At 34.1% G+C, this 24,128-nt stretch overlaps 4 protein-coding genes across 4 annotated transcripts; 1 reads left to right on the top strand and 3 right to left on the bottom strand.

Moving 5' to 3' along the window:
• Positions 1–6,716: 6,716 nt before the first annotated feature.
• LOC130978863 (uncharacterized) lies at positions 6,717–8,759 on the bottom strand. Its single transcript, XM_057902569.1, has 2 exons — positions 7,634–8,759; positions 6,717–6,954 (listed from the first exon to the last, which is right to left on the bottom strand). The coding sequence occupies exons 1-2, from the start codon at positions 8,658–8,660 to the stop codon at positions 6,932–6,934; spliced, it is 1,050 nt and encodes a 349-aa protein (XP_057758552.1). The 5' UTR covers positions 8,661–8,759; the 3' UTR covers positions 6,717–6,931.
• A 273-nt stretch (positions 8,760–9,032) lies between these two features.
• On the top strand, positions 9,033–10,673 carry LOC130944982 (uncharacterized). The gene is made up of 5 exons (XM_057873611.1): positions 9,033–9,444; positions 9,520–9,639; positions 9,712–9,811; positions 9,911–10,161; positions 10,257–10,673. The coding sequence occupies exons 1-5, from the start codon at positions 9,116–9,118 to the stop codon at positions 10,342–10,344; spliced, it is 888 nt and encodes a 295-aa protein (XP_057729594.1). The 5' UTR covers positions 9,033–9,115; the 3' UTR covers positions 10,345–10,673.
• A 580-nt stretch (positions 10,674–11,253) lies between these two features.
• Positions 11,254–12,423, bottom strand: LOC130933623 (transcription termination factor MTERF8, chloroplastic-like). The gene has a single exon (XM_057863248.1). The coding sequence runs from the start codon at positions 12,421–12,423 to the stop codon at positions 11,254–11,256; it is 1,170 nt and encodes a 389-aa protein (XP_057719231.1).
• Positions 12,424–22,634: 10,211 nt separating this feature from the next.
• Positions 22,635–23,933, bottom strand: LOC130938752 (uncharacterized). The gene has a single exon (XM_057867179.1). It carries the CDS (start codon positions 23,829–23,831, stop codon positions 22,662–22,664), a length of 1,170 nt encoding a protein of 389 aa, XP_057723162.1. The 5' UTR covers positions 23,832–23,933; the 3' UTR covers positions 22,635–22,661.
• Positions 23,934–24,128: the final 195 nt, after the last annotated feature.

Below are 24,128 nucleotides of genomic sequence, written 5' to 3'. Positions count from 1 at the left end.
CTCTGCGTCGTCATCTCCATTACTTCTCAATTGAATTATGTTTATTTTATTCGGACTTAGGCACAATAAAGAAGAAAACACGTGGAAAAACTACGTGCAAAAAGCTTCATGCCATAGATTTTTATCATCGACAGGAGGTGGAATTTTTTCAAGGGAAGTCTATAGGTCCAACCAAGGAGGTTGTATCTGACCTCAACGAACTATTGGACAGAACAATTAGAAACCCTCATTTTGTGACTTTGTTATATACTAGTTGGCATGGTGTGCCTAAAAAACTCAAAGGGGACATGTGGGAGTATGTCAATGTATGTAAATATGGCATTATGGATAATTTTTTGTTAATTTTTTTGGCCAAAGCTTTGTGCTAACCATTGACATTCTAATGTGTTGCATTGCATAGCAAAAGTTCATTCTTCCCATAAGTTCAAAGCCGTGGGTAATGCGGGAATTTTGTTGTGCATGGAAAAAATACAAGGGCGAAATAAAAAAAAGAACATTTCTTGAAGTACAACACAAAGAAAGAAATGATAAAGAACTGACCTAGAGATTCCCAAGGTTCAATTTCGCAAACTAATTTGGTCTTGGAGTCATCCAACTATCAAGGTAATATTGTCTTTTATCTTTCTATAGACCATCAAGCATACTATCATTGATTCTTAATGTTCCTAAACTTAGGTGTTTTGAAGAAATTTGACATGATATCTTGTAAGAATAATAATATCTCTTCTTCATGTTTATATTTAGGCTATCTCTGCTAAGAATACTGAAAATAGGTAAAAGCAAACATGTCCTCACTGAATGGGATCCACAAATTTTAGAATAGTGCGTAAGCAGCTGGTAATATAACTTATTCTTTGTGATTTCTCTTTTATATATATTCATGGTGTAGTTGTTTAGTTAGTATGCTTCATGTAAACTTTTTTTTCTATGTACTCTAGCGCGACTCTAAAGAGAACAGTGAAGAACCATCAAGGGCTGAAGTTTTCATAGCAACTCGCACAAGTTAAAAAGGAAAATAAATTGATGCTAAAACACAAACCACAATTGTGAGTTGTTTGTATTTGTATTTTGGATATGTACAATATGAATTCTGATATGATTTCTATTTATATTGAATTAATGCGACTTTGTATTTTATTGGATGTTGCTTTTTGATATACTGAACTTCAGAATCGCTTAGAGGCAGGAGAAAATGATGAGAATGCATTTACAGGAGTGTTAGGAAAGGACCAACCAGGTTGAGTTCGTTGTTATGGGGTTTCGATTACAAGAAGCTCTCTTAAAAAGGATGAGGAGATTTGCCACATAAAAGTTGAATCTAACGCTAAGGTCTCATCATTAGAGAAGAAGATGGATGGTGTATGTGGTTTATTAAAGGTATTGGTGCACCAAATCAACCCTAAAATGAGCGATGAAGAGGTAGCAGTCTTAGTGCAAGCTGTCCAAGATTCTCCTTTGGATACCTCAAGTAGCAGAACAAGAAATACTCCTCGCTCTTCTGAATCAACTCACATTCCACACAAAGATGATGTAAGTAATCTTTTTCATTTTATTGTCATAGAGAAATACTAATAAAAAGAAAAAAAAAACAATGGTCACTGTTCTATTCTTAGCTAAAATTATAATATTTTTATTAATAAAAATGTTGGAATATAACTAAATACTTTAATTCTGTTTGTTGTTGCTGAATTCGAACTTGGAAGGTTCTAATGTTGTGATTTTGAATAACTATGACGGGTGGAAAGAGTTTACTTTGTTAGAATTTTTTAATAATGTTGGTAAGTATGCCAGGATTGGATCTATGATAGCTAAGGAGAGTGTTAGGAAGAGATTGAAATATGTTCAAAAAAGGTATAACTATATATATCAAACAGCAAGCGGTGGCAGTGTAATCTTTAAGATCGTAACTTTTGCTGGAAATTTGTCATGCAATGTATTGGGAAATTGGCCACCTAAGATATAGGCAATCATTAACAAGTGGCTAAAAGGTAGGGCTTGAATACCCTCAGTTTTGCTGGAAATCATACTTATTCTAATAATTTACAAATATATTATCCTAAGTTTTAAAAGATTCAATTTTCGCTGCATCATCATTGCAAATATCTAAGTCCTTTCATCCAAAATACAAAAGAAGACCAAACAAATTCAATCTAATTGTTAGAATGCTTTTATTTATTTATATATTAATATTCCAATGAAGGCTGAATGCACAAGATATATATTTAAAGTGATAAAGTGGAGAAAGCTTATGCTGTATATGTTGTGTATAAAGCAAGCTGATGAATAGGCTCGTAATACTGGTGTAACAGCAATAGAGCTTTACTGTTCCATAGCTCACAAATGGTTCTTTGTTCTTTGGCTCGTAATACTAGTTTAGTTTACTGCATCATCCATTTTTCATTTAATTTGTAGGTGTTCATTTGTGTTTTTTATGTTACAGGGTAGCGGTCAAAATAATTTCGCTTGCAATGAATGATACATGAAGTTTTTATATCTTGTAATGAAGTACAAGAAGTAGATGTTATGTGTATTAGAAATTCATGAGTAGTTATGACTTTGATTTTTGGTTTTGTTAGAGCATATGTTGTTATGTGATCATACACTTATTTTGGTGACAATTTTATGAAAGTTGGATTACTTAATTTAAAATTATTGGTCATTGACTAAATTATAAAATTATCTATGAATTGTAAGGTTTTATTTATGAAGATTAAAAAGAATAATTAGGTTATTGACCATCTTTTTCGCCACGCTTTAAAAGTCTGGCCATATCCTTGTCTATTGCCACGCTTTTTAGACGTGACCATATCTCTATCTATTGCCACGACTTTAAAGCGTGGCCATATCTCCTCTACTGCCATGCTTTAAAAGCGTGGCCATATCTGCTCTATTGTCATGCGTTAAAAGCGTGGCCCTATCCTCCACATACGGTCACGCTTTAAAAGCATGGCCATATCTCCCACCTACAGCCACGCTTTTAAAAGTGGCAATTTGTAAAAAGCGTGGCAAAAAAAAAGTATGGCGATAGGCTGAAAAAAGCGTGGCGATAGAGAAACCGCCACTCTTGCAGACGTGACCCTTTCAAAAGCGTGGTGGTAGCTCAAAAAGCGTGACGAAAAGCTATCGCCACATTTTTTTCAGCTTTTTGCCACACTTTAAAAGTGTGGCAATAGAGCTATTTTCTTGTAGTGTTCAGTTGGTTGTCGTTACGAGAATGACTCTAATCTATATGTGTCTACGGACTAGAATAAATTAAATATATTTAAGTAATTTAGTTATTGGTATTTGATTAAATTAGTTTTAGATTAATTTAAATTTAAATTGTTGCCTCAATTTATATATTACGATTATTCTTATTTAATATGTTATTTTTAAATTTTTGAATATGAAATTTCTTTCTTTTTTCGGTTTTTAAGTTATTTTTATTTCTATTTTTATCTGCTCTCAGTACAACTAAGAAAAAAAATAATTGTTAAAAAATTTCAAATAATAAATATTATTTTTTATATGACAATTATTTTAATCAACTATGTAAAATTATTGTAAACAAATAATAAAATAATTAATAATTGAGTATGAATAAATCAATAATAATATTTATTAAAAGTTTTACACATCCAATAATATTCTTAGTTGTGTTTAAATTTTGATAATAAGTTTAACTTATTTATTTTATATAATATAATGAATACATTGGAGATCATATCATTTTTTATAGAATACGAAATTTTTACTCTACATTATTTAACAATTATTTATTTATTTAGTATTATGTCTTTTTTCTCTTTTTTAACTATTTAGATAATATATATACTGAGCAAGTATCTCCATTGAATCTATTCTATTATATAAAAATCGGATGTCTGCACTTAATAATGGAGCTGACGTGGCATGCTCAAGAGAGTGTTTCCCGATTTAATTATTTTAACTCATTCAATATAATTTATTACCATGACTTAATTATATCAACTAATTGATTTGATTAGATATTTAAATATTAATATAATTTATTATAATATATATTACTTAATTAATTTTACTACATTAATTGTAATTTGTTATATTAGTTAATTAATTTATTCATTTATAAAGTCTGAAATAAAAAGAATAGATTTGTTGTTTATTCTAATTGAATTCATTAAATTTAATTATACATTATATACGAATTAATAATAATTTATAAATCACTCTAATTTATAATATTCAATAAAACAATTTGTAAATCATTTTATATTATATATGTATTAACAAAATATTATATATATCTTAATGTGTTAATTAAATATTATATACACACAGAAAAATAAATGCAAAGATGATTTATATAATATTGATAATATTATATTAGCACGGTGATTCTTTTTTGTTTTGATATCATATAGTATAGATCAATTAGCATTATTTAACAATTATTTAACATTTAGAAGATTCATAATTCTGACATAGTTCATCTTCTGTTTTTTTATTTTTCATACCTAATGGCTACTAGCAACGATTCTATCAATAGTATTACCTACGATTCTAATGGATGATAAAGTTAGTTAGTTATTTTTCATGATTCTTTCAAGTGATACTAGGTTCAGTTTATAAATATTTTTAATAGCTTTATAAGTATTAATAACTTTTATATTTAATTTGTTTTACAGTGTGATAAAATTTATTTTTCAAACAAGAGTTATTTGGCAAAGATGTTTGAGAATGAACTGATCGATGGGAGGGTCTATGTCTTCTCAAATTTTGTGATTGAGGAATCAAGCAGAATTTATCTTCCAACTACACACATGTGTAAGATAACTTTTGAAAAGGAGTCATGTATAGTAAATACAGTCGATAATCGTAAAATTTCTGACAATCATTTTCAATTTTCTTGCTCATGCTGATATATTAAAACAAACAAATGAACAACCTAACTTATTTGGGACGTAATTAATTTATATTAACCTACACAAAATTGTTTTTTTTTTTTAATTTTTACTAAGAAATTATATAATAGCATCATTTTATCGATAATATAATTTTAACATTTGAATTATGCAAATGTTTGAAACTTTATTGTGATTTTTTTAAAGGTATATTCTTTTATTAATATATTGTTAGTTTTATCGTTTGGTATAAAATAAATTGATAAAATCTCTTTAATTTATAAGTAATTTATTATATTATTTATTTGTTCTTACTTTTAATTCAGTTTTTTTTTAATTAGATGTTATTGGACTCTTGACCGAAAAAAGAGAGCTTATATCATGGTCAAAAACGGGGAGAAGTGGCCTTATATTGTGGTTGATCTCTATGATTTGTAGTATGTGAAAGTTTCATATTTTATAATAAGATTTTGTTTTGTAACAATTATCTATTTATATGCAAAATTTTTTATCTTTTTCATGAAATCTTAATTCCCGCGTTTATTTAGAAATGAGAAAAAAATAAGGTGCATACTGTGAGATCAATTTGCAACCCAATTACTCAATTATCTATGTGATCACCAAGCAACCGAATACATACCTATTCTCTAATTTACAAAACTTAACAAATGCATTGGTAAGCGTATTGGTTTAATCTTTTAGTTAGTATATTTGTTTATGTTATATCTGTAATCATATCATATCTATTTTTACGTATATATCTTTTTAAAAAATACTTTTAGTATTAGCATATGATGTATTAAATAAATATTTTAAAATTAACGGTAACATATGATAAAAATAAAAATTAAACTAAATAGATATTATAAACACAAACACAGGCACAATCCATTTAACTCAGCTCCAAACACAATCATGAAATTCATCATAATTGGGGTATAACTGCTACCTGCTACAACCAAACCCACAAACAACCCTAAATCTAAATAAGTGAACAAACCTAACAGCCACTCAACGACATAAAAAACAAGCCCATCGCGCCGTCACGTGCTTGCCATTACTGCCCACCCGTCGCACTGTCACGTGCTCGCCATTAGAGTAGCCATTAGAGTAGATTAATAAAAACATTAATAACTACATTAGAGTTGATACATTTAACACCAGATTAAACAAAATGAACAATGCATGGCATGTTACTTTTTATTAATCAAATTATTATAATTTAAATTAATTTTAATAAAATAACTTAAAATTATAATTTCAATTTTATTACGTGAATTATTACACTTGTAATTAAAATATAGTGTGAAATTAGCACTTACTGAGTTGGGCCCACAGCCTAAGGCCTAAAATGGCAAGATGAAGTCCGAAAGGGGCACGGTATGCTAACGGGAATGAATCCTCTCAATTATTAAAAAAAAGGGAGGCGCTGTATGCTATCAACAATTCAATTCAATTGAGTGTATAAGATTGGCTGATATGATTTGGGAATTGGGGTTTTGTAGCATATACAATCAAAGGCTGCAACCTGATTATGCATCCCTAAGGTGTCTTGAGCCAGGATGCAAAGGCTTCTCTTTTTCTCCTTTCATTTTCAACTCTTAGTTGCAGTTACATTCTTACTCTCAATGCAATGAGTCTTTAACTGTTTAGATTTTCAGAATGGAACAAGAAAAGATGCTGTGAAAAGGGAAATTCTAGAACGGGTTGAACCATGGATAATGAGGGAGCTACAAGAGAAGGCGACCTTCATGTTGGACCTCTTAGTCCATTCCTACATGATAAAGCCACCATCTTTTGGCATGAGCTAAGCTACTTGACTCTCTTGATTCTCTTGGTAAGAATGTTGTTGCCCTTAATTTTCAATTGGTAAGAGGGTTGTCACAACATGGAGTGAGTGGACAACACACATTAGCTGTTACTGTTGGTGATGATGCCTTCCCACAACTATGAATCCTTGTTGGTGTTGGTGCATGTTGTAAACTTTCAGTAGCATCCGAACAAGTGTACAACATTTGTATGATAATAGTAATGCTGTCAAACATTTAAAAAGAACATGTGTTGCTGATTCACGTCCAATTCAATCCGTTTCCTACGATGTCAAATGTAATTAGTTCAAAAAGACCAGCCTTGTAAATTCGATGTGTTAGACAACTTTAAACGGTGACTCAACATAAATCAATAAAACCACTTACTTATGCATGACATTAGACTTTGTACCAAAAACATAAAGGGGAAAGAAGATCAAAATTGGGGCTCATTAATCATGCAAGGAACAACGGCATCATATCATGTTCAAAAATTACAGACAATATAAAGGGGATATCGTATTCATCTCCCCCTGAAAAATAATGAAAGGCGAAATTGTGAACTAAAATCTACAGTCCTCCCTAATTACCACAAGGTTCTTAGATATTGTGCAGTTCCAAAAAATGTTACAAAGATGGCAGCTCAACATGATGTTAGAAGCACACATTTAACCCCAGTTCACTAAAATTAAGTCTCTTAGGCTGACAGATATTACTGCCTGATTCATCAAAAAACCAGTTCATGGCAAAATTAGCACAAATTATCAAATGAAACCTCAGAAAAGTAGATTGAAATTCAAAAAGGTATCCACAAAGCTCAAGACATCAATTTACTATCCATTACTGGAAGATTCATTTTCTCCCGATACAGCTTCAATAACTCCGGTGCTTGATCCTTACCACGATTCACATACTTCTTAAAGAACCTCTCTTCCGAAGCAGTATATGCTAACAAATGCTTACCACTGCTAATGGCACCATTGGCCATAAGAATCTTCAAGACAGCAGCCCTGGGAACAACCCTTTTCTCCAAATTCAGCGAGAGAAGAACCGGATAATTGGTGACATCAACAGGCTTCCAACCGAGTTCATTGACAAAGAATTCAATGCAGGCCTCAGTTTTCTGCACAGATATCAGCATACAGCAAGAGTGCTTCACAAACGCCTCAAGAATGTTGTCGTCAGTTAATCCAAACCTCTTGAACAACTCAACCTTCTTATCCCACATGGACTTTGGAAGATACGTAGCATACAATGCAGGAACGAAATTAGCCTTGCTGGGATCAAGCCCCATTTTAATGACTTCATCTACAATACTCTTAAGGCGAACTTCAGAATTGCATACAAGCAACCAAGGCCACTGCCGAATTAGCCTTGCCATGCTTATCTCACGGACCCCTAAATCAACCAACATGTTAATATTTCGAAGCGACCTAGAACAAGTTAAAATTTGGCCAGCACGTAAGATAGAAGCAACGGTCCTTTCTTCAGAACGAATGAAATTGTTCAACAAATCGAAAGCGGGGATCAGGTGTTTCTCTAAGCTTCTTTTCAAGATTAGAGGGTTGAGATCGATGATGCGGGCAAGTTGTAATTTTGAAGCACCTTTGGAGATGAGAAACTGGAGCTTGGGCAAGAGGGTCTCTTTGGGTTTGCAGAGGAGAATCCCGGGCGATTTCCGAATGACATTGTGAATCTGCAAATCTGAGAAACCGAAGCTCCTGAAGAGTGCGATGACTGAGTCGGGTTTCTCTGGAGTCTTAAAAAGTACGTATTTTGAAGCATGAAGAGCCGAATCTGGGAGGAACCCACAATTGTTGACGAGGTAATTCACCGTAAAGGATTGTTTTTCCAGGGTTTCTGTGACTGTGGCGTAATTGGGAGCACGGAATAGGGAAGATGGTGAAGGGATCAGAAATGAGGATGATGAGGTTCTTGTGATGACAGCGAGGTGGTATAAGAACAGGTTTTTGTTATAAAATCCCCTCATCAGTTTTCAATTTTTTGACAGATCGACGAGTGAGGAAAATGGGACATGGGATAAACCCTAAGTTCGGATTCGGGAGGAGAAGAAAAACGAAACATTACGACGAACTCAATCTAATAGTTAAATGAAAAAATGTTATATTAATCCTAATTTAATAATCTAACAATGTATTTCATTTTATATTTTTAAATATTAATAAATGATTAATAATTAAAAACAATAAATTTAAGTTTAATAATTTTTTAAAAATAAAAATTTAAATATAGTCAAAAAATTAATAATTAAAAATTTAGTTAAATAAATCAAATTATTTAATTATTTTCGATGATCAATTTGACGTAAAATTACGAATGTCTAAATATTATTATTTTTAGAATAAAATGAAAATTAAGTCAGCTTGGGCTTGGCACTCCTTCCGTGAGCTGTGAAGTCGGAAGCTGCAAGCAACGTGAGCGGTGATGGAACGGACTTGTTCCCTCCGGCGAAAGACACACAAAGAGAAGGACGTAATTTGGGCAGCTATCCAGGGGCATTCTTGTCCAATATGTTTGACCGATCTGGAATCTCGGTTCAGAGAAGCTGCGGTTCTGTCCCGCTGCTACCACGCTTACTGCACCCACTGCATCCGCCGTTGGAGTCACGTGCGCAGAGCGTGCCCTCTCTGCAATTCAGGTTTCGCCTTCTGGTTTTCCATCCTCAGCCTCTCTTCCAGAACCTTCCGGAAGCACTTCTTACCCTTCCACTCTCATTCTGATGCAAACCAACCGCCACGACTTCCCTCTACCAGGTCAATTGCTCTCTTCAATCTTACCATTGGAGAATTTTGAGAATAAGGATTTAGGGTTTCTTATTTGTTTTGTAGGGCGAGGATAGCGGTGACTAATGGACAAAGGAGGGCATTGCCCCGGAGAAGATCGTTTGGGCGTGCTGGACTTGTGAGTGCAGATGTTATTGCTCAGAGGAAGCTTCAATGGCGTGCTAGGTATGTAAACAACAATTCAATTGAGTATATTTGAAGATTGGTTGATATGATTTGGGAATTTGGGTTTTGTAGCATATACAATCAAAGGTTGCAACCTGATTATGCAACCCTAAGGTGTCTTGAGCGAGGATGCAAAGGCTGCGGTCCATGCAACTTGTTCCTTTCCATTGGGGTATACTTGTCTTTTTCTCCTTTCTCATTTTCAATTCTTAGTTGCAACAATGTTCTGTAGCCAATCATCCTATTTGTCTTTCACTCTGTAAATTCTCAGAATGGAACAAGAAATGCTATTAAAAGGGACATTCTACAACGGATTGAGCCATGGATAATGAGGGAGCTACAAGCTCTCTTAGGGGACCCAGATCCAACTGTCATTGTTCATGTTGCCACCTCACAGTTCATCACTTGGCTAGAAGAGAAGGCGAAATCGCCATCTCGCCACCTTCATGTGGGAGATACCTTCATTTCACCTCTTCGTCCATTCCTGCATGATAAAGCGACCATCTTTTGGCATGAGCTAAGGTACTTGAGTCTCTTAATTCTCTTGGGAAGAATGAGAAATATTTTTCCTTTGTTGCCCCTTTTTGTGACCAATTTTCAATTGTATTGCCCACTAGTTGTTTCGCTGAGGGTTGTCACAACATGGATACCTACGATGAAGTCGTCGAATATAAACAACAGGAGTGGGTGGACGACACACATTAGATGTTGCTGTTGCCTCTTATCATCCCTTAAATCTGTTGGGAGTTGATGAGATACATGGAGGTTGGTGATGATGCCTTCCTCACAACCATGAATTATGATACCAAATCTCTTGGGAGATCTGAACGGTTTCTTGGGTACAAGTTGAAAGCTGATCCCTGTTCCTTGTTGGTGTTATTGCATGTTGCAATCTTTCAGTAGCATCCAAACAAGAACCATGTGTTGCTGATTCACGTCCATTTCAGTCCGTTTCCAACGTTGTCAAACGTAATTAGTTTAAGGTGTAAAAAGACCAGCTTGTAAATAATATTTATGCACATCTATCATCTCTTTTAAATGGCAATTTGGGTAGCCAAGTTGATTGAATTGCTTTTAAATTCGGTCTAATACAACTTTAAACGGTAACTAATATCAATCAACAAAACCACTTATGCAAGAATAAAATTACACAAGACTTTGTACCAAAAAACATAAAGGGGAAAGAAGATCAACATTGGGGCTCATTGCTGATGCAAGAATCAACGGCATCACATCATGTTCCAAAATTACAGATAAATGTGGAGAGGATTATATTCATCTTCCCCTGAAAAATAATGAAAGATAAAATTGTGAACTACAATCTACAGTCCTCCCTAATCACCACAAGGTTCTTAGACATTGTGCAGTTGCAAAAAATATTAAAAAGATGGCAGCTCAGCATGCTGGATTAGAAGCATTCCCAGAGAATACCCTGAAAGCATCACATCTCACACACATTTAACCCCAGTTCACTAAAACTAACTACTAAGCCTCTTATGCTGACAGATATTACTGCCTGATTCATCGGAAAACCAGTTCATGGCAAAATTAATGCAAATTATCAACTGTAACCTCAGAAAACTAGACTGAAATTCAAAAAGGTATCCACAAAGCTCAAGACATCAATTTCCTATCCATTACTGGAAGATTCATTTTCTCCCGATACAGCTTCGATAACTCTGGTGCTTGATCCTTATCACGATTCACATAATTCTTAAAGAACATCTCTTCCGAAACAGTATATGCTAACAAATGCTTACAACTCTTAATGGCACCATTGGCCATAAGAATCTTCAAGACAGCAGCCCTGGGAACAAGCCTTTTCTCCAAATTCAGCGAGAGAAGAACCGGATAATTGGTGACATCAACAGGCTTCCAACCGAGTTCTTTGACAAAGAATTCAATGCAGGCCTCAATTTTCTGCACAGATTTCAGCATACAGAAAGGGTGCTTCACAAAAGCCTCACAAATGTTGTCATCAGTTAATCCAAAACTCTTGTACAACTCAACTTTCCTATCCCACATGGACTTTGGAAGCAGCTTAGCATACAATGCAGGAACGAAATTAGCCTTGCTGGGATCAACCCCCATTTTAATGACTTCATCTATTATACTCTTAAGGTCTTTAGAATTGAACAGAAGCATCCAAGGCCAGTGGCAAAGTAGCCTTGCCAAGCTTCTCTCACGGACACCTAAATCAACCAGCAAGTTAATATTCCGATGCGACGTTGCAGAAGTTAAAATTTGGACAGAGTGTAAAATAGAAGCAATGGTCCTTTCTTCAGAACGAATGAAATTGTTCAACAAATCGAAAGTGGGGATTAGGTGTTTCTCTAAGCTTCTTTGCAAGATTTGAGGGTTGAGATCGATGAGGCGGGCAAGTTGTGATTTTGAAACACCTTTGGAGATGAGGAACTCGAGCTTGGGCAAGATGGTCTCTTTGGGTTTGCTGACGAGAATCCGGGGCTTTTTCCGAATGACATTGTGAATTTGCAAATCTGAGAAACCGAAGCTCCTGAAGAGTGCGATGACTGAGTCGGGTTTCTCTGGAGTATTAAAAAGTACGTATTTTGAAGCTTGAAGAGCCGAATCTGGGAGGAGCCCACAATTGTTGACAAGGTAATTCACCGTAAAGGATTGTTTTTGCAGGGTTTCTGTGACTGTGGCGTAATTGGGAGCACGGAATATGGAAGATGGTGAAGGGATCAGAAATGAGGGTGATGAGGTTCTTGTGATGACACTGAGGTGGTACAAGAACAGGTTTTTGTTATAATATCCCCTCATCAGTTTTCAATTTTTTGACAGATCGACGAGTGAGTAAAATGGGAGAAGGGATAAACCCTAAGTTTCGGATTCAGGATGAGAAGAAAAACGAATTATTATGACGAACTCCTTCTAATAGTTAAAAAAAAATGTTAGATTAATCCTAATTTAATAATCTATAACAACGTATTTTATTTTATACTTTTAAATATTAATAATTAAAATCAATTAGTTTAAGGAGTAAATAATTATTTAAATCATTAGAATATTATAAATTTTTACGAATTTGTAATATACGGTGATTCGAATCACCATATAATTTAGAAGTATTATAAAAATTTGTAATATATGGTTAATTTAGGTCATTATAGAAATATTCTACATAGTCAATAATAATTTAAATCTTAAAGAAAAAATATTTTTATCATGTATTTACCTAAATTACTAGAATATTACAAATTTTTATAGTACTCATAACATTTTTTAAGCTATTTTTTAAACAAATTTTGTATTAAAATAAAATATATTTTTTAACTGTTTTGTATGAAATAAAATATTTTCTTTCATTTCTAAATTATTATTGACTATGTAGAGTATTTTATTTAAAATTTGAGTACATGGATGTATTTACCTAAGTTATTAGAACATTACAAATTTGTATAGTACTCCTAATATTTTTTAAGCCATTTTTTTTTAAATTGTTTTGCATAGGATAAAATATTTTTTGTAGTATAATTTAAATAAATTTATTAAAAAATATCCATGAGCTATTAAAAATAGACAAAAGAGTATTGTATAGAATTCGAATTGATAGATCACAAATATTTTAAAGAAGTCTCGTAATTAAATATTTTGTTAGTTTTTCTTAATGTATGAAATAAAATATATTTTTTTTAATTTTTAAATTATTAATTTTTTAATAAATTTTTTTTAATAAATTATTAATTTGTTAACAGCATAGAAATTACTATGTGTGTAATTCGAACCAAGCTGGTTCGAATTAGTGTGTGCGTGTGTGTTGTGTATAATTCGAACCTATTTAAATGTGCATTGGTGGATTCACGAAGCAGATTTTGGTTTGGCGGATTTGTGTAAAATTTTGCTCCCCTTAGTTTATTATTGTGATTTACCCTAAAAAATGGATAGAATTATTATTATTATTATTATTATTATTATTATTAAATACTATAGACACTGCTGAATGGTGATGTCATGATCCAAAATGAGCTATAGCCGGCTACCAAGCTTAACTGACTCAAAGATAAATTGAATTAGAAAGTTACAAATACTTTAAATAATTTACAGTTTCTAAAATGAATAATTACATATTTTTAAGGAAAGGTAAAATAAATAAATATAGATGGATTCTGCTAGTGACATATGGAGCATATACATCTAGGAACTCTACGAAAAATGAGTACACATTGCAGATCGTTACTCTTGAATAGAAAATCTCATATAGTCAAATATTTGTTCCAGAAAATATCTTTAGAAAAACGAGGTGAGTTTTGCAACTCAGTGACTATACAATACATCTATAATCGACATGAGACTACATAAACATTATTATCAAAGTAATTTTAATTAGAAAATAGTGGTTGATAATAATAAGTGAATCAATAAGGGAGTTCTCATACAGAAATAAAATCAAAAGTCCACACTTGGACAGCTCCACCTCTATGGGTAGCCCTTTCCTCTAGTGTGTCCGTACGGAATAACAGATCCAACATGTGGCCTACACGTTAGGCTAGCAACATCCCTGCTAGCTGAAGTCTGAGTCAGATGCATCTAGGTTAACGTCATAACCGCCATTAACTACGGTTTTCTAATACAAGCCTCTCAAACGAATTCAAAATATATATTTCCAAATACAACAAATCTTTGATCTTCCAAATATATAAGGTGTCGAATCAAATCAAATCAGATAATACTTTTTCATCCATATCATATTCTCAATTCCAAAATAAGTGAGTACCAACAAAATTTTAATGCTTCAAAAATACATATTCGAGTAAAATAAAATACTTTAAAATAATATAAAACTTCTTCAAACATACATATAGTCTCATAAAAATATATAGTCTCATGTGCATATTAAAATGAGCTTAACATGGATAAATATTTACTTCTGATAAATCAATTAATAAAACCAATTTAAAACCCTTTGATAATAATCTTTGTAAGTATAACTAAGTTCAAGCACCGTATATCAAAATAATTATAGACGTAAAGCCAAACAATTATAAATGTAAAGCCTACTCACAACTTGATCCTAAAGGAACGAAAAGGCCGAACCCGGAGTGCCAAATTAAAGGATAAGGATGGTTGGAATAGAATGGATCGAAAGAACGGCCAATGGCAACAACTCCAACTAATCCCGAAACAACAACATTGTAATCATTACAGCTATGGCTGCTGAAACAGAACGGAAACAAGGTAGCATCAATGGAATAGTAGCAGAATAAAAGTAGAAACGAGGCAAGTTAAAGGAAATTACCTAGACCATAACAGAGGCACTTCAGCAGCGTCTTCTCTAGAAACCGCAACAGCGACAGAAGATCCGGTAGGATGCTTAAACCGGAAGCAAAGGCAACTACCAGCAGCGGCGCCAGCAAGGAACGACTCTAATGGCGGCGCGCAGCTCGATAGTGACCTCCTTCCCCAGCAATGGCAACAGCAGCGATAGCTCACACCACCGGTACCCCTCTTTCCGGTGACGAGCTTTGTTGTGTTCTCTTTCCCCCTTTGTGAAGTCTCTCTCTCTCTTCGGCCTCTTCGGCAACACAGTAGCTTGACGACGGTGAGGCTGGCTTCAACGGCGGTGACTAGGGTTCTAGCAGTGACGGCGATGGAACCTCCTCTGTTCACCATGCATCTCTTCTGCCTGTTCTCTTCTCTCTCCTTGTGCTCCTCTCAGCAATGCGACGATCCTCCATGCGCAACCACCACTTGCAGCCACCACGACGGCAGCACGACCCTAACCAGTGTCATCCTCCTTTCCCACCCCCTTCTTCCTTTCTTCTCCCTCTCTATTTTTTCTCTCTCTTTTTCTTCCTTTCATTTTTAGCCATGTGTGTGTGTGTGAAAAGGGTTAGGGTTTGGTTTGGAAAAAATGGGAGTAAGGTTATTGTAGGGATTTTACATTCTACACTCTTTACAAAAATTTTTGCCCTCAAAAATTCAAAAATTGATATAATATGCAAAACTTTACATAATTTTAGCACTTTACCAAACATGAGAAAGAAGTATAACGAGGTGCAAAAGTTACAAGATAGGTTTCTGTTAAAACGATGCAATTGGCATTCACCTACTCTCGTTCCCTTGTCAACTTAGATATATATAGCACTTTTCACTTAGTTTGCCAATCTCCTCAAAATACACTTTTACTTCATAATCTCTTGGTTCTGTTGTACATCTCATTGGTATAACCAGTCTCACGTCAAGTCTTAGAATTACAACTTTTTGAACTTCAACATCGATAAGTTGTGCCCTAACAAACTAACGTATCGCTTGCTCTATCTAAGAATCACACGTGACACTAAAACAAGCTCAAGTTTACTAAAAAGGACATAAAGCCTAGGAAAAGAAGATCAAACATCACAGATGGTGTTCGCACAAACATAGAAGGATGCTTAAGATTGCAATTAAGCCATGATGTATAAAAATAATGAAGTGTGCCAGAAAGAGTCAATCGCATCTTAACAAAAAAATCTGAATCAAGAAATTTTGATGGAATCAGTAAACAAAAATATGGTGTATTAGGTCAAAACAAGTTCAAGTTAAATTAAAGAAGTACAAAGTTCACAAAAAGAGGTTAACCAAAATCAATGACTATTTTTACAAAGATTTAAGAGGATTATTAAGGATACGATCAGGTAAGGGAGGAATCAAATCAAAAAAAATTTTCAAAAAAGATCTGGAACAAGAATTCCAGCAGAATACTAGAAGATATGATGTAACACAGTAAAGCAATTGCAAATTACATTAAGAAGTTACATAGTTCACGTAAAGGAATGCAATGTCAGCACCTGTGTTGTCGAGAATAAATGGTATAGCCAAAAGCACGATCAGATCGAGATATGCATAAGACGTAGGACATAAAACAAAATAATCAAATTCATTTCAACAAGAATTGAAACAAAAAACTCCCGATATGAAATATAGAAAAAAAAATGAACGATACGTCAAATCACGTCACGATTATAGCACATACTTTAACATAAACTATCCAAAGAAAAACACCTAATGCTCCCAAATATAACGACTACCATTACTTGAATAAAGAAACGAGGGAGTTTAGAAGAACTATTCCTCGCATGTTATAATTTATAGTCCTCTGTATGCACCATACTCAGCAATCATACCACAAGATGTGACAACGCTAGATAGAATATAGATTTTTTTCCAACAAAACTAGAAAGCAAATAAAACAAAATAAGGTCCAACAGAATAATATCATCATAGCATAAAAGGCTTTAGGGCACAAGTAAATATTGAAAACACCGAAAAAAAACTTCATCAAATTTCTTATCAACATCATCAAGATTCTAAAAAGACCAAAATGATGAGTGTTACAAATAATTGAAAGAACAGATTAGGAAAAAGATATAGATGTTACATCCAAAATTAGAAGCTAGTATATAAAAAATGGTATCACCTGGAGATTTCTACTTCTAAACATCAACAATAATAAACAAAATAAAATATTCAAACACAATTAATCAAAGTATAGTAATAAAGAAAATATTTAGAACAAGCAAAGGCAACATATGAAAAAAAATTTGAAATAAATGAACCAACTAAAAATAGGAAACACATTAAAAAAAAAAGAAATATTGATAATTTTACACCTCTAAAATCAAGTTATGATCAATCCATACACATAATTTCTCAGATTAACAAGTTATAACGAAACAACTCAAAGATTAAACCCATTGACTCAAAATGAACCTATCGGTTTATTTAAAATTTAGACATCTCCAATTTTTATACATTGCAAATAAGTACTAAAGCTGTCCTAAAATTAGAGAAGTAATCAATTTTTTTTTTACAATTCCTACTTAATAATAATCTATGAATATAATAAGGGAAAAAATTCATATAAAGAATTTGTTCGACTTTAAGGAATTAGATAGTCAATCTTTTCCATACGAAATTGCCATAAATTCTTTCCAATATCTAAGACCTACAATCTAAACCCTAGAAAATCAATCTCCACAAATCTCTGAGAATAAGGACAATAGTTGAGAATAGAGGAATTTTCAAAAAAAGCAAGGGTTAAGAAAATTTTCAAGTTTCATATTTTAGCCAAAAAAAAATAAAGTTCATCTTTTTACTCATCAACAAAAAACAAGCGATCACAATCTATATTTCACCTTCACGTGCATGATTTGTTTGAGAGTAGACCAAATTCCTTCACAATGAATAAACTGAGATACCGCTCAAGCAAATATCCAGTTTAAAATCAAATTCAAACAACAAAGTAGCATTACTGCTATCACAATTATAGTTATTTATCTGAAATCAGCTAATAAAAAAATAAAAGACAAACATCACCGAAACAAATGTAATTATAAGACTTGATTCTAACACACCCTCATCCATACATAAACAATTTTTTTTGTCATGATAATATACATAAAATAGGTTGTTTGAGTTGCCATTTAGTAAGGCATTCGCGTCTAAATGTAATCCACTATTGCAGCAATGAAATTAAAGCATAACACATAATTATTAAAAGACACAAACACATCGACTGTGGTGTACACTTCTAAAGTCAGACTAACCAAATTATTTCGACTTTCAGTTTTAAAATAATGAACATGATCATAAAAATTCACTTGAAAGTATGAAGCCATTTTGACATAATCACGGAAAATATTTTTTAATCTAACTAATGATAAACCTGGAAAAAATATAAAGATAGTATAATAGAAAGCCTTTTGGGCTTTACTCCCATCTAAATAGAATGGAAAGAATTCTCATTAAATAAATGGAAAGTTGTGTAAATCAACAAAGGAAAAGTCTAGGGGGCCAGCAGTTTTATTGAATTTTGGCCAGCATGTAACCAGCAGGGGAAGGTGAGCCATTGGATGAAATTTCACACCATCAAATCATCATTGATGGCTAGTTGATGGCTAACAATCACAAAAATTGCTGGCCCCCTAGCATTGCTCATCAACAAAACATTATATTGTAAGCATCCAAAAGTTAAATAATTTCTCTCCTTATTCTTCAATTTAAGTCTCTGCAAAGTTATCTCTCACCTCTTTCTTCAAGTACATTAAAAAATAATAGTTCATATTTATGTATAATAAAAAAATAGAAATGTGTATGAATTTAGGAACAATGTTTTTTTCTGCACCTACAACCAAGGAGAACTTGAAACGCTATTTTAGATCTGACCACTTTTCCATTGATCTATTTTTCCTTATTTGTGTGCTTAATCATTTTTCTTGAACACATCTCAGATATATAACTCCATGAACATCAAACCAGCAAGGAGGAAACAAAACAAAGTTCAATCAGGACCATACATAATAGAAATGTACAATTAGAGGCAACCACCTAAAATTCAAATAACCCCTTATTCAATTTAACCACACAAATTGATTCCTAGAAACCAGTAGCTGCCGAATATACACTTAATTTGTTGTCATCATTTCAAAAGTCTTAACCTCTTCATTCAAGTATCATATATATTTCTTAGAAATCTCTTGAAATAACTAATTTCTTTCACAAACATCACATTTTGCAGAAATCATTAGAATTCAGCAACAATAGAAAAATCATAGAATAACATAATCACAATAATTCCGTGACAAGAAAATTATGTCCAGCAACACAATACTATAATAAAATCAGATCATCAAATTAGAAAAATTCAAACAAATTTCTAGATCGAAAAGATCTTCGATCCATCTGACTAGTCACCCAAATAATTCACTATATCTAATTCTAAACAGATAAAATCACCAGTTCGACAAACAACAATAACACTCCATTATATGTTCATCGCATAGTTTTTCTCCTTGAAAAATTGAATAAGTTTTCAAAATTCTTAATTTGAAAGAAAGGATCACAAACAAATCGAAATTTGGTCATAACTTCAAAGATTATCAATCTAAAAAGAACAATTTCGATATCGCTATCAAGTCCAAGACAAAGCATCTCGTTCAGTAACTCAACGAATTCATGCAATCCACAATTTCAAATACAGTTCTATAAAGAAATTAGATAATAATTTACAACAAACACCGATCGAATCTTCTAAGTAATTTATGAAATATTGATATTAGGAATCATAGAAAATAACACGAAGACGAAAAAGATTAAAACATGCATTCACAAAATCGGAGAAGATTTGAACTAGCTACGAGAGAAATCGTGAATCGGAACCAAAACTAAAACCTTTGCAAAAACACATTCAAGAAAAATATACCAAAGAATAAGTTAAGATTGGTACAAAAGGACAGGAGTAGTAAGAAGCGGTAGAAAACACATTATCACAATCAAAAGACAACAATGACACAGAGGATAAGGATGACATTCCTATAGGCCTCTGATAGTGTCACAATTCGTATAAATAGGTGCGCTTCTATTTATATAATTGTAATCCTACCATAGGACACTTGCTCCATATTACACAGATTAAACCTAAGCTCTGATACCAATTTGTCACGGTCCAAAATGAGCCATGACTGGAGCTCAGGAAAATAATCTCCTAGCAAGCCTAACCAACTCAAAGATAAATTGAATTAGAAAGTTACAAATATTTTAAATAAATTTATAGTTTCTAAAATGAATAATTACATATTTTTAGCGAAAGGTAAAATAAATAAATATGGATGGATCCTGCCTGTGACATATGGAGCATATACATCTAGGAACTCTACGAAGAATAAGTACTCATTGCAGATCGTTACTCTTAAATAGAAAATCTCACATAGTCAAATATTTGTTCTTGAAAAATATTTTAGAAAAATGGGGTGAGTTTTGCAACTCAGTGACTAGACAATACATCTATAATCGACATGAAACCATATAAACATTATTATCAAAGTAATTTTAATTAAAAAATAGTAGTTGATAATAATAAATGAACCAATAAGGGAGTTCTCATACAGAAATCAAATCTAAAGTCCACACTTGGGTGGTTCCACCTCTATGGGTAGCCCTTTCCTCTAGTGTGTCCGTACGGAATAACAGATCCAACGTGTGGCCTACACGTTAGGCTAGCAATGCCCCTGCTAGCTGAGGTCTAAGCTAAATGCATCTAGGTTAACGTCATAATCGCCATTAACTACGATTTTCTAATACGAGCCTCCCAAACCAATTCAAAACATATAATTTCAAATACAACAAATCTTTGATCTTTCAAATATATACGGTATCGAATCAAATCAAATCAGATAATACTTTCTAATCCAAATCATATTCAGTCGTATTTTCTCAATTCCAAAATAAGTGAGTACCAACAAAATTTCAATACTTCAAAAATACATATTCAAGTAAAATAAAATGCTTTAAAATAATATAAAACTTATTCAAACATACATTTAGTCTTATAAAAATATATAGTCTCACGTGCATATTAAAATGAGCTTAACATGGATAAATAGTTACTTCTGATAAATCAATTAGTAAAACCAATTTAAAACCCTTTGATAATAATCTTTGTAAGTATAACTAAGTTTAAGCACCGTATATCAAAATAATTATAGACGTAAAGTCAAACAATTATAAATGTAAAGCTTACTCACAACTTGGGCCTAAAGGACCGAAAAGACCGAACCCGGAGTGCCAAATTAAAGGGTGAGGATGGTTGGAATAGAATGGATCGAAAGAACGGACAGTGACAATAACTCCAACTAATCCCCAACAACAACATTGTAATGATCACACCTATGGCGGCTGAAACAGAACGGAAACAAGGTAGCATCAATGGAATAGTAGCAGAGCAAAAGTAGAAACGAGGCAAGTTAAAGGAAATGACCTAGACCAGAACAGAGGCACTTCAGCAGCGTCTTCTCTAGAAACCGCAACAGCGACAAAAGATCTGGTAGGATGCTTAAACCGGAAGCAGAGGCAACTACCAGCACTCCAGCAGCGGCGCCAGCAAGAAACGACTCTAATGGCGTCACGCAGCTCGATAGTGACCTCCTTCCCCAGCAATGGCAACAGCAGCGATAGCTCACACCACCGGTACCCCTCTTCTCGGTGATGAGCTTTGTCGCGTTCTCCTACCCCCTTCGTGAAGTCTCTTTCTCTCTCTTCGGCCTCTTCGGCGACACAGTAGTTCGACGACGGTGAGGCTGGCTTCAATGGCGGTGGCTAGGGCTCCAGCAGTGACGACGATGGAACCTCCTCTGTTCACCGTGCCTCTCTTCTTCCCGTTCTCTTCTCTCTCCTTGGGCTCCCCTCAGCAATGCGATGGTCCTCCATGCGCATCCACCACTTGCAGCCACCACGACGACAGTGTGACCCTAACCATCGTCATCCTCCTTCCCCATTTCCTTCTTCCTTTCTTCTCCCTCTCTGTTTTCTCTCTCTCTTTTTCCTCCTTTCATTTTCAGCCGTGTGTTTGTGTTAGGAGAGGGTTAGGGTTTGGTTTTGGAAAAAGGAGAGTAAGGGTATTGTAGGGATTTTACAAGTGATGTTTATTTTTACGTAAATATGAGATAAAGATTAAAGATTCATTTGAATTTTACTATCTTAAATCTATATAGATAATGGAATACATGTTCAAATAATTCAAACTAGTTTAAACGGTGACTAATATCAATCAATAGAACCACTTATGCAAGAATAAAATTACATTAGACTTTGTACCAGAAACATAAAGGGGAAAGAAGATCAACATTGGGGCTCATTGCTGATGCAAGGATCAACGGCATCACATCATGTTCCAAAATTACAGACAAATGTGGAGAGGATTATATTCATCTTCCCCTGGAAAATAATGAAAGATAAAATTGTGAACTACAATCTACAGTCCTCCCTAATCACCACAAGGTTCTTAGACATTGTGCAGTTGCAAAAAATATTAAAAAGATGGCAGCTCAGCATGCTAGAAGCATTCCCAGAGAATACCCTGAAAGCATCACATCTCACACACACTGAACTCCAGTTCACTAAAACTAACTACTAAGCCTCTTATGCTGACAGATATTACTGCCTGATTCATGGCAAAATTAATGCAAATTATCAAATGAAACCTCAGAAAACTAGACTGAAATTCAAAAAGGTATTCACAAAGCTCAAGACATCAATTTACTATCCATTACTGGAAGATTCATTTTCTCATGATACACCTTCAATAAGTGGCGAGCATGATCCTTATCACGATTAAGATAATTCTTAAAGAACATCTCTTCCGAAGCACAGTATGCAAACAAATTCCTACCACTCTTAATGATACCATTGGCCATAAGAATCTTCAAGACAGCAGCCCTGGGAACAAGCCTTTTCTCCAAATTCAGCGAGAGAAGAACCGGATAATTGGTGACATCAAGAGGCTTCCAACCGAGTTCTTTGACAAAGAATTCAATGCAGGCCTCAATTTTCTGCACAGATATCAGCATACAGAAAGGGTGCTTCACAAACGCCTCACGAATGTTGTCATCAGTTAATCCAAAGCTCTTGTACAACTTAACTTTCCTATCCCACATGGACTTTGGAAGATACGTAGCATACAATGCAGGAACAAAATTAGCCTTGGCGGGATCAACCCCCATTTTAATGACTTCATCTACCATACTCTTAAGGCCTGCAGAATTGAATCGAAGCAACCAAGGCCATTGGTGAAGTAGCCTTGCCATGCTTCTCTCACTGACCCCTAAATCAACCAGCAAATTAAGATTTCGATGCGACGTTGAAGAAGTTAAAATTTGGACAGAATGTAAAATAGAAGCAACGGTCCTTTCTTCAGAACGAAGGAAATTGTTCAACAAATCGAAAGTGGGGATTAGGTGTTTCTTTAAGCTTCTTTGCAAGATTACAGGGTTGAGCTCGATGATGCGGGCAAGTTGTGATTTTGAAGCGCCTTTGGAGATGAGGAACTGGAGCTTGGGCAAGATGGTCTCTTTGGGCTTGCTGAGGAGAACCCTGGGCGATTTCTGAATGACATTGTGAATCTGCAAATCTGAGAAACCGAAGCTCCTGAAGAGTGCGATGACTGAGTCGGGTTTCTCGGGACTCTTAAAAAGGACGTATTTTGAAGCCTGAAGAGCGGAATCTGGGAGGAACCCACACTTGTTGACGAGGTAATTCACCGTAAAGGATTGTATTTCCGGGGTTTTTGTGACTGTAGCGTAATTGGGAGCACGGAAAGGGGAAGGGGATGAAGGGATCAGAAATGAGGGTGATGGGGTTCTTGTGATGACAGTGAGGTGGTACAAGAATAGGTTTTTGTTATAACATCCCCGCATGAGTTCTAATTTTTCTGACAGATCGACGACTATGAATCACTGAAATGAGCGAAGGTAGAATTTTGCAGGGGACGGGAGCAAAAACCCCCGGAAAACCCTAAATTCGGATTTAGGAGGGGAGCAAAAACGATTGATTGTGACGCGGATAATAGTGTTACGTTTTGTCGCATCTCTATGTGTGATACGACGCCGTCGCGTGATTCAGTGATATGACGTCATAATATCCAACAAGCGAGAACTAAGAAGTAAATATTTAAAATAGAGCAATGCTAGGAACATCAACTTTGGTATTTTGTA

Source organism: Arachis stenosperma, chromosome 1, assembly GCF_014773155.1.
Source record: "Arachis stenosperma cultivar V10309 chromosome 1, arast.V10309.gnm1.PFL2, whole genome shotgun sequence".
NCBI lineage: Eukaryota > Viridiplantae > Streptophyta > Magnoliopsida > Fabales > Fabaceae > Arachis > Arachis stenosperma.
This window is presented reverse-complemented; position numbering and strand designations above follow the sequence as displayed.